The 10,980-nt window shown below is 58.5% G+C and overlaps 1 protein-coding gene across 1 annotated transcript in view; it reads right to left on the bottom strand.

The window, feature by feature from the left end:
• Positions 1 to 6,065, bottom strand: part of LAT2 (linker for activation of T cells family member 2) — an 8,405-nt gene extending 2,340 nt beyond the window's left edge. The window contains exons 1-8 of the mRNA XM_007468771.1: positions 5,966 to 6,065; positions 5,464 to 5,503; positions 1,840 to 1,883; positions 1,596 to 1,656; positions 1,331 to 1,368; positions 1,005 to 1,040; positions 894 to 924; positions 275 to 330 (exon numbers count right to left, since the gene is read on the bottom strand). Coding sequence (XP_007468833.1) covers positions 275 to 330; positions 894 to 924; positions 1,005 to 1,040; positions 1,331 to 1,368; positions 1,596 to 1,656; positions 1,840 to 1,883; positions 5,464 to 5,503; positions 5,966 to 6,065 — 406 coding nt within the window. The remainder of the gene's footprint in view (positions 1 to 274; positions 331 to 893; positions 925 to 1,004; positions 1,041 to 1,330; positions 1,369 to 1,595; positions 1,657 to 1,839; positions 1,884 to 5,463; positions 5,504 to 5,965) is intronic.
• Between the last annotated feature and the right edge of the window lie 4,915 nt (positions 6,066 to 10,980).

Below are 10,980 nucleotides of genomic sequence, written 5' to 3' on the forward strand. Positions count from 1 at the left end.
CCAGCTCCCCTTCTGGCCCCCCTCCCCCCTCTTCCCGCCCATCCCTTCCCTTCTCTGCACCTCGGCTCCTGCGCACAGGGCCAGCCTCCCCCAGGTACCCCCCCCCCACCCCCCGCGCCCCGCCCCGCCCAGCCTCCTCCAGCCACCTAAACCTAGGCCTGGCCTCCTGCTTTACATCCTCCCGCCACCTCTGGCCCCGCCCTGGGGGTGTGACTTCTGAAACTGCGCTCCCAGGCCACCGCCTCCCTCTCCCCTTCATCAACCTTCGCCTCACCTTCCGGGGGCTTCTGGAACTGCCCACAATCGAAATAGTCCGTGGCGAAGGGGTGTCTGGCAAGAAAACATAGACACAGCACCAACTGCTGGGCAGGCCCATGGTCGGGCCGGGAGCTTCCTGAGCAGGCAGCGAGGCCAGGGCTGCTCCGGCGGTCACTGCCCCCGGAGCCCGCGGGGGGCCCTGCCAGGGTCTCCCCTGATCCTCCCACCCTGCTTCCCTGCACCCCTGAGCCGCCCTGGCTCCAGCCACCTCACCGTGTGGCCTTATGCAAGTTACCTCCTGCCCTGGGCCTCAGTTTGCCCAACTGTGAGATGAGGAGACGTCCTGGGGGCCCTTCCTATCTGAGGGTCGGTGGAACTCGTCTCTGACCGGGTGGTGCAGGATGACGCCCCCCGACGGCCTCCCCCACCCCCAAACAGAGCAGGGCTCCCTCCTGTCCCTGTCCTCAGCCCCCCCAAAGCTACAGTCATCTGAGGGAAACAGTGCTACAGAGATCCTGCCTGGGCCAGCGGGTTCCAGGGCAGGAGGCCTTTCTCACGTAAGGAGGCTGCGGGCAGGGCGGGCAGGGCGGGCAGCGGGGCGAGGGGATGGCCAGGGCCCGGAGAAGCCCTCTCACATGTAGGCTGCATCTGATCTGCGTCTACTTCCTGCAGGAGGAGGCAAGAATCAGGCCTGAGCGCGGGCTGTATGCCCCACTGCGGCCCCCTCCTCCACGGAGCCCACCTACCTTTGCTGAAGTTCTGGTACCTGGAGGATGAAGAATCTGGAAGAAAGGCCAGGCCTGTTGCGTTGGCTCAGTGCTGGTTCCCCAGCCCCCGCCCCCTCCCAGCTGTGACCACCGGAGGAGGAAGGCTAGGTGTTTCCAATCTTCACGCCCTCACACCTGCTCTCCGTCCCCTCCCCCTGCTGGGCCAGCCCCACCAGGGCTCACAGCCCAGCTCACAGCGTCTCTCCTCTGGGAAGGCTTCCTGCTCAGTACCTGTCTCACCAGGTATTCACCTGTCTCCGTCCCACCTCGCCCCTGCCCCCAACCCTGTGTCCCAGGGCACTCACCCTCGAGGCGGGGGGAGAACTGCAGCAGCTTGTCCTTCCTGCATGGGAGTGGGGGAGGGGCTGAGGAGGGGCTGGGAGAAGGCCCCGGGTTTCCTGGGGGTCTGGAGGCCACAGTCCCACAGCCCCCTGGTAGGGCCCTCAGAATCAGAACTGGGGCTCTGAGATCCGAGGAAGGAGCGAGGTCTTGGCCTGGGCTCAGCCAGGTGGGGACCCTGGGGCCCACCTCATTGCCTCCCGTGGGGCTGGGATAGGGGCTCCTTCCTACCTTGCTGATGCCGCGTTGGAGGCCGTGTCCACCAGGGGCCCTGGCCAGGCCTCCCTGACCACTGCAAAGGTTGACGGGGTGTTGGCTGGGCCCCCAGGCCAGCTGCCCAGCACAGCCCCCTCACCCCATCATCCCACTAGATCAGGCCTGGCCACAGCCTCAGAACAATGGGGACGAAAGGGACTTTGATGTGGACACTCCCAATCCCGAGCCCAGCCCTGGACCCTTCTGTCTGGGGACTCACGGGTATAGGTCCGGGCCACTGCAAAGTTCTGCTGATTTTCTTGCCTGGAAACACATGGAGCTGTGCTGAGCCAGGGCCTGGCCTCCCACAGCCCCAGGGACAGAGGGGCAGGACAGACGGACAGAGAGGGACAGACCAGGGCGAGAGTGAGGAGGGGCTGGCAGCCCCCCCAGGACTCAGATCCAGGGCTTCCTGATGCACCCCTTCTCTAGAGTGCTTCCCTGCCTGCCCACCACGTGCCCACACTTCTCACATGGCCCTGGGCTGGAGCCAGCTGCCAGCCAGACATATGCCCCCACAGAGCCTCCCCAGGACCCCTAGAGATGCCCAGGAGAGTCTGTGGGCAGGGCTGGGGCAGCTGCTCAGGGACCTGGCAGTGACATCATCCAGGAGCAACAAAGAGGCTGCTCCCACCACCTGTCATCCCAGGAGTGTTTAACATTCCTAAGAGAGCACGGTCCTCTTAAGTTGTTCACACACGCCATTTACTCCCCAGTAACTGATGAGGCAACCTCAAGGCTTAGCAGACACAGCCGGGTATCTAACCATCACCTTCCCTTGAAACATAACTCTGAGTTTTATTTAGACACAGCCACATACCCATCCACAGGACTGTACTTCCCAATAAATGGGACTATATCAAACTAGAAACCTTCTGCTCAACAAAGGAAATCACCGACAAAACAAAAAGACAACCTACCGATTGGGAGAAGGTATTTGCAAATGATATATCCAATACGGGGTTAATATCCCTTATAATATAATATATAATTAACTCAACTCAACAACAAAAAAACAACCTGATTAAAAAATGGGCAGAGGAACTGAATAGACACTTTTCCAAAGAAGACATACAGATGGCCAACAGACACATGAAAAGCTGTTCAACATCACTAATTATGAGGGAAATAAATGCAAATCAAAACCATGATGAAGTAACACCTCACACCTGTTAGAATGACTATTATCAAAAAGACAAGAAATAACAAGGGTTGGCGAGGATGTGGAGAAAAGGAAACCCTTGGGCACTGTTGAGGGGAATGTAAATTGGTGCAGCCACTATAAACACAGTATAGAGATTCCTCAAAAAACTAAGAATAGAGCTACCATATGAGCCAGCAATCCCACTCCTGGGTATTTATCTAAAGAATATAAAATAACTAATCTGAAAAGATATATGCACCCGTATGTTCATTGCAGCACTATTTACAATAGTCAAGACATGGAAACAACCTAAGTGCCCATCAACAGATGAATGGATAAAGAGGATGCGGTATATATACACACTGGAATACTATTCAGCCATAAAAAAGATGAAACCTTGCCATTTGTGACAACATGGATGGACCTCGAGGGAATTATGCTAAGTAAAATAAGTCAAACAGAGAAAGAAAAATTCTGTATGATTTCATTCATATATGGAATATAAAAAAGAAACAAACAGAAAACCCCCAAATAAATGAACAAACCAAACAAAAACAAACACATAGATACAGAGAACAGAATAGTGGTTACGTGTGGTTACCAGGAGTGGGGGAGAGCAAAATGGGTGAAGGGGATCCACTGCATGATGATAGATGGAAACTAAATTTTTGTTGGTGAGCTCGATGTAGGGTATAGAGAAGTAGAAATATAATGTCGTACACATGAAACTTATATAATGTTATAAACCAGTGTTACCTCAATTTTTAATAAAAGGCTATATTTCCCAGCCTCCCTTGCATTTATGTGTGACCATATTATTCTGGTTAATGAAATGCAAAGCCAAGGTTGTTGGGCTTTCAGGAAAACTCCTTTAAGGAGGCACTGCTAACTGGGATGCCCCATTTCTGTCCTTCTCCTTCATTCTTACTACTGCCTGGAAGGCAGAGATGAGGGCTGGAGCTCTAGCTGCCACTTAGGACCATGAAGTACCCTTGGGAATGAAAGCCACTGCTAAGGATAGTGGATCAGATTAGCTAATCATTAAACCATTTTGGGTTCCTCCCCTGGACCAGAATGGTGACCTGCCCCAGCCTTCCAGCCTGGGGGGCTGGGGGTCAGAGTGATCTGATTTAGGAATGATGCCCTAAATCCACAGAAGAGAGTCAGGCATGGCTTCCCAGAGGAAATGATGCAGGAGCTGGACCTGGCACACACAGGCTGATAGGACTGAACCCAAGTGAGGTGGGGAGAGCCCAAGTCTCCCCTCCCACCTCCTCCCACTTAGGCCTAGTTTTCCCACCTCCCACGTGAGGAGGTTTAACTTGTGCCTCTGACTATCTTCAGTTCTAAGATTAATCAGGGGCCTGGAGTGGGCAGGGACTGAGGGAGGAGGGGAGAGGGAAGATACTGAGGAACTTGCCCTGGGGCAGGGGTGTGGGTGGGCACTAGGAGAGCCCAGCCCAGCCCTGGTGGAGGTTATGGGCTGGCGAGCCAGAGGACCAAGTGGCCCCAAAAGCCTGGGAAAGTCCAGCCCCAGCCGCAGGAGTGGGCATGGATGGGAAAGTTCTATTTTCAAATCTCACTGTGGTTTTTCAGTTGCAAAAGGAAATGAGAGAGGGTGTGTGTGTGAGTTTGTATGTGAGTGCCTGCCCAGGCGTGCAAGCAAGTGCCGTGTGTGTGAGAAGTGCACGCATGAGCGAGTGCTGGGGGAGCCTGTGGGTGCGAGTGGGCGTGCAGGCCTGTGCACGTGTGTGCACGCAGGTCTCAGAGCCCTCCACCAGGCACTGTAAGGACACCACTGGCTGCTGCCCTCCTGCCTCGAGTTGTTCTTGGGTCGCCCCCCGATTTGCAGCGCCCATAGCACTGCTGACCCTCCCACGGCTCACAGAACGGCCAGCCTGTCCCCAAGGTGCCTGGAACTCCCTCCTGCCCAGGTCCTGCAACTCTGCCTGGGGTCAGTGGCCCCGTTTCATCTCACCCCCACTGCCCTGCTTCCAGCTCTCCCGTGGCTCCCTTTGGCCCTTAGGACAAAGGCCACGGTCTTTCTCCACAGTCAAGACTCTTCTTTCTCTGCATTCAGCTGATCTCTCTCAAGACATGCGCACAGCGACCGCCTCATCCCCAAGACAGCGTCCACCCCGGCCCGACATCGGCAAATCCCCACACCATTCCCTCTCTCTCTGGATGTCCCCTTTCGCCTTCTTTCTCTCTTAAAATCCCTCCCGCCTCCTCCAGGAGGCCTCCCCTGGTCCCCCAAGTTTCACACCCATATCCTCCCCTGAGGTCCTTTAGTGTCTTCCAGGGGAGACTTGGACACAGCGCCCGGTCTCTGTTCCCCCCACTGCCTCGGGAGGGTGGGATTCCTCTGTCGACCTCCAGCACCGGCACAGAGCGCTCCCCAGGGCTGGGGTCACTGCGGGGATTTCTGGAGATGCTCCTGGGCAAGCTGGAGTGTGGCATCCCCTCCTCCCCTCCTGTGGCATCCCCAGCCCTCCCCGACCAGGCTGGGGCCGGGTCTGGACAGCCCCTGGGCACCCCCTCGCCCTCCCCTAACTGCTTAGAACCCACTAGAGCCCGGCACGGAGGAGGTGTGAGTGAAGGGTTAGGGGTGGGGCATGGCGGTGCCCGAGGGGATGCCCACGTGGACACCCATGCCCAGGGCACACAGCATCGCCGTGCTGGGGACACTGAGACACTCACAGGCTCCTCTGCTCATAGATTTTCTCGGACCTCTTTGCACCTGCAAGAACAGGATCAGATTAGCAAGCATCCCGGGGCCGGGTGGGAACTGAGATCTGAGGCCCAACCATCGTGTCTCCCCTGTGCCCTGTGCAGGCCTCAGACCGGACGTGCGGGCTAAGCCACCGATCACTGGGGGCCACCTGACACTGGCGGGGGTTGCTCACCGTTTATTTAGGAACGCGGAGCGTGGAGAAGGCGGACACAGGCAGCCCAGCCCCCCTCCCCACGCTTGTCCAGCGCAGTCCATCGGCCCCAGACACATGCCCTTGACCCGGCAGAACCGAAGCCCCCAGTGAGCCAGACCCATCGTCTTCAGAGGAGAAACCCAGGCCCCTGGGGTTCACTTCTGCCTCCTGAGGCTTATCTGACTGCCCCTTCCGACTGCAGCCAGGTCTGGGCCTGAGTGGCTCGCTGGGTACACTGCCCGCCCCTCCCTCGCACCCATGACCCCAGCCTTTACCTGCGCGGGGGGAGCAGCGCACACACAGGCCGGCCGCCGCCCCCAGCATCAGCAGCAGTAGGGCCGCCCCCGGCCACAGCAGCTCCGCGTCCGCGCTCATGTCCACTCCTGGCCACTCTTCCTGCAGGGCTGCAACGTGGGGGCACTGTGAGCTGGGGTGGAGGCTGCAGGGCCGCCCCCTCCAGGAACCCCAGGTTTCTGGCCCCCACCGTCCCCTGCCAACCCCACAGCTGAGCCCAGCATCACCTCCCCTGCCTGCTCTGGGACCAGGCAGGGACAGAACCAGCCCTGTTCCCCCATCTGACCCCCAACCTGCACCCCGGGCTCCCAGGGCCATCATCAACTCTTGGTAAGTGCTGGAAGGTTCTGGAGACCCGCCAGACAGCACCACATGTATGTGCACACTCCCACACACGTCTTCGCTTAGTCCCCCCAACTGCCCTTTGAGGGAGAGGCTCGAGCCATTTCACAAACAGAAAAACGAAAGCCAGAGATCCCACAGCTGCTAAGGGGAAAAACAGGATTTGAACTCCAGTCTCCAGACCCTAACGCTGGCTCCGCCCACTGCATCCTGTTGCCTCCTGCCAACCCAGCTTTATTCCCCAACCTCAGAGTCCATGGCCCCTTCTGCCTGGGAGCCCCGGCAGCCCCCATCGACCCTTGGGTGGTTCTCCGCTCCCACTCATGGCCTCTGGGGAAGCTGGGGGTGGGATTTCCATTCCCAAAACACCCATCTGCCCAGATTCCTCCTGCCCTGGGTGACGGAAGGAGGGAGGTCAGGAAGGCTTCCTGGAGGAGGTGGGCCTGAGACCAGGAGGGGAAGAAGGGTGCCTGGGCAGATGGACCTTGGTGGCTGCTGGTGGGATGTGCTGGGAGGTGGCGCTAAAAGGCTGCTTCTTGGTCAGCGGCCGGTCCCAGCCTCGGGGCCCTGCTGTGACTGCCAGGCCTCAGCAAAGCCACAGGCACCCGCACAGGAGGGCCTGGTGAGTACAGCCCTCTTGAGGGGCCCTCCAAGGAGAATCGTTACAACTATAAAGAGACTCAGCCCCCCCTTGCAAATGCCAGTGAGAGCTGAGGGCAGCCGGGGGTCCTGAGGGGGCGGTGCCCCGTGGTGGGCACGTGGAGCCCACGCTACTGAGTGTCCCCTCGGTGAACACCTGTTCCTCCTGCCGCAGCCACCTGGGAGGAGGCTTCTCCCTGCTTCCCAGCTGGGCAAGGCAAGGCTTGGGGAGACCTGAGCTCTGTGCTGCCCGCTTCCTGCTCCAGGCTCCCCAGAGGACTGCACTGCACCTAGCCGTCCCCCTCGCCACTCTGAGCTTCCTGATTCCCTGTGGCAAAGATGACAAGGAATCTCCGTGCAGGGCCGAGCCCCGGTCAGGGGCCCGTCATGAAGTCACCTCTCCCTCCCCCAAACTCCCAAGTGAGTCAGCGGAAACATGACCATTCCCAAACCTCATGACCCGGCGGCCTCCACACGAGGAGAGAGGATGACCTGGTCACCCCAGGAGGTTGTCCGAGGGGATCTACGAGCCTGGGCACTGCCCTCCCAGGCTGCATACCCTCCTCCCTCCCCCCCACCTCGTTCTGCCCCGGGGCTGCCTCCCTCCTGGGCCTCCAGCCAAGGCCCAAGTCCATCTCAGGCTGGTGAGGTTGGGAGCATCTGGCCTTGAAGCGGGGAAGCCTGCCTGTGCCTCAGGGTCTCTTGGCGTCAGTTTTCTCATCTATAAGACTGGGACCAACCCAGGCCGTTCCTCAAAGAGTCGTTGGGAGGACAAACACGTCCAGCCTGGATCACGGTTGGGGCTTCCGGAAGAGAAACTTGCTGAGGCTCTTATTTCCAGCTGGCTGGTCTGGACAGTTCCCTTGAGCTCCCACCTTTGACATCTTTTTCCTTTGGTCATGACAGAGACTCTTTCTGCCCCAGAGGAGGTTCATGCACAGACACATGGGAGGGTTGCACCCATGGGACAAGGGTCCAGCACTGGCCACCGCCGGGGTCTGCTTAAGACCCCAGGAGCAAGTCCACACTCTCAGCTTGGCATTCAAGGCCCTGGGACCTGGGCTGCTGACCTCTGCTGCCCTCCCTCCCAGAGGACCCTGACCATCAGAAAGCCCTCTTGCTTCCTGGCCCTGCTGTTTTGGGATGAGCAGACGCTCGGGATGCCCCCAGCCCTGGCCCATCTCCACCCACCTGGCACTGGGTGAGGGAAGGGAGGGGAGCATGAGAACACAAATTCTGCCCCAGCTGTTGAATCCCAGTGTCACCGGCCTTCGGTCACCTGTTAAACGAGGGAAAGAATGACACTCAACACTCAGGTGTGTCATCTGAGGCCCAGCATTGAGAGGACGCCTGTAAGGTGCTAGTGCCGGCCGGTGGGGCATGGTCGGCTGTGACCACTGTGACTTGCCATCATCACGGTCCCTGTGGGATGGGAAGAGACAGCCGCATCCTGTCGGGGCCAGAGTTGGCTGGATGGCCCGCACTGAGCAGTGTGGGTCAACCCTACCTGAAGCCCTCCCTGCCGGGTCCCCCAGACATGCAGGCCTGAGCCCCACCTCTACTGCACCATGCAGGGCGTCGTGGTGGGACCCTGGGAGGGGCTGGGATCTGAAGGAGAGCAGCGCTGTTGCCCCAGCCCTTCGGTTGTCATGGACGCGGGTAGCATCACCTTGGAGATGCCAGCTCCTTTCTTCCAAGGAAGGAGAGGGAGGCCCAGAGAGCTGAGTATTCTGCCCAAGGTCACACAGCCGACCAGTCACAGAACCGAGATCTACACCCAGGGCAGGCTGACTCCAAGGCCTACACTCCTTTATGTAAATCCTTTCTTATATTACATTTTTTTTTTTTTTGCTTATGTTACATTTTAAGAATCACGCAATATTTTTTAAAAGAGAGGCTCATTTGAGGAAAACTCTGTGGCTGCCCCCCAGACTGAATCAATCTGTCCTCTCTCCTTGCTTTCCCAACCAGGCCTGAGAACAAGTGGGGCAGGGGAAGGCGGAGGGAGAGGAGCTGGGCCCCTGGCACAGGCAGGCCCGGCAGCCCCAGGAGGGCCCCAAGGGGCCAGGCAGGGCTGAGTTGGGTGGGGAGGGGAGGGGAGGCCGCCACAGCCCGTGGCCTGCAGGCCAAAATAGCAGAAAGGGAAGTGGGCAGTTTTCATATGAACAAATTTTGCAACAAGCCGCCGGCGGAAAAGCTCTCAGGGCTGGGCTGAGCAAGCCTCTGCACCCAGCCTCTCACCCTGAGAGGCCCTTGGCAACCCTCCTGCCCAGCCTCCCAGCCCTCCCCACGTAGTACATGGGGAAACTGAGGCCCACCAGGGCCGAACGTCAGGCTGCGGGGGTAGGGGTGGACCCAGAGGTCCCCGTCCGACTCCTGGAAAGGCTTATCTGCCAGGCTCTGCTCCGTTTTCCCAAATAACCTTGGCCTTCAGATGAGGCTGACCGAGAGGTCTCTAATAGAGGCTCTTATGCTCAGGCGTTCAGGGTAGGGACCCGGGCAGCCCTTGTTCTGGGCACGGGTGGGGGATGGTGAAGGTCAGGGCCACCCGTAGGCAGAGCAGGGCACCAAGAGCACCCCAGGGCATGTGTAGAGACGTGGATGCATCTAGAGACTCATACAGAGCGAAGTAAGTCAGAAACAGAAAAACAAATATCGTATATTAAGGCATATATGCAGAACCTAGAAAAATGGTACAGATGAACCGGTCTGCAGGGCAGAAATAGAGACACAGATGTAGAGAACAAACATACGGACACCAAGCGGGGAAAGCGGTGGTGGTGGTGGTGGTGGTGGTGGGATGAATTGGGAGATTGGGACTGACATGTATACACTGATGTGGATAAAATGGATAACTAATAAGAACCTGCTGTATAAAAAAAATTAATAAAATTTAAAAAAACAAACAAAGAGCACCCCAGGGCCTACAGTTTCCCAGCTCCCCAGCAGAGCTGGTGGCCAGCCTGGGGCCTGGGCGCCGTGGCTGGGACAGCGTCTTCCTCCAGGCCAGGGGCAGGACCTGGCTCTGCTTGTCTGCAGCATCTCTCCCATCCTCCCACAGCCCTGGGGCAGGGTTGTCACAGCCCCGTTCCACAGATGAAGAAACCAAGGCTCACGGGTCTGGGCCTGGGGAGCTGCTGTCCTCGACCCTCACCGGACTCTGGAAGTGATGGAACCCGCCCTGGGGGGCTTCCCAGGGCTGTGCAGGCTGGGCTGGGGAAGGCGGGGCGGGAGAGGGGCCAGAGCCGCAGAATCAGCTGCCCCTCTAGTGCCACAGGGTCTGGGGCAAGGGCTTGCTAGCTGGGGGTGCCAGGACAGGGCTGGGGCCAAGGGAGGGGGTGCCGGGCATACCGGCTTCTTCCCAGCCCACCCGGCGGGCAGCCAACCGCTCCTGCTGGGCCAGCAGGGCCACTCCCAACCCCGTGGGGTGTCGGGGGGACAGCCTCAGGACCCCTGCCTTGGGGGCCAGGCTCCAGGCACCCCTGGAAAAGGCTTACCTGAGAGCGGGGGGCTCCTCACTGCGGCCACCTCATCCTGAGCCCACACACCTGCCTGATCTGATGCCAATGCCACAGACACTGGCAGGCAGGATGCAAGGCGGCGAGCTTCCTGTCAGCCACTGAATCATCCCTCATACATCCGCTGCTCTGCAGGACAGGCTCTGCTCTTAACAGACAGAGGCAGAGAGACAGACAAACAGAGACAGAGACAGAGAGACAGAGAGACACACACAAACAGGCACAGAGAGAACAGAAAGACATGGACACACAAACACACAGAAAATTCACACTAAATACACACACACACACACAAACACATGTCTCAAAAAGAGGAAGAGACACACACTGCGGGACAGGGACAAAGGGAATGAAATGGGGGAGCGCACGTAGACACGCATGGGCGAGAGAGTAGGAAGACACGGAGAGACACACTGAAAACACACACACACACACACGCACATAGAAATACACGTCTACAATGAAAACACACACACACACAGATATATGTGTAGGGA

Source organism: Lipotes vexillifer, unplaced genomic scaffold (genome assembly GCF_000442215.2).
Source record: "Lipotes vexillifer unplaced genomic scaffold, Lipotes_vexillifer_v1.1 scaffold12, whole genome shotgun sequence".
NCBI classification, from domain to species: Eukaryota; Metazoa; Chordata; class Mammalia; order Artiodactyla; family Lipotidae; genus Lipotes; species Lipotes vexillifer.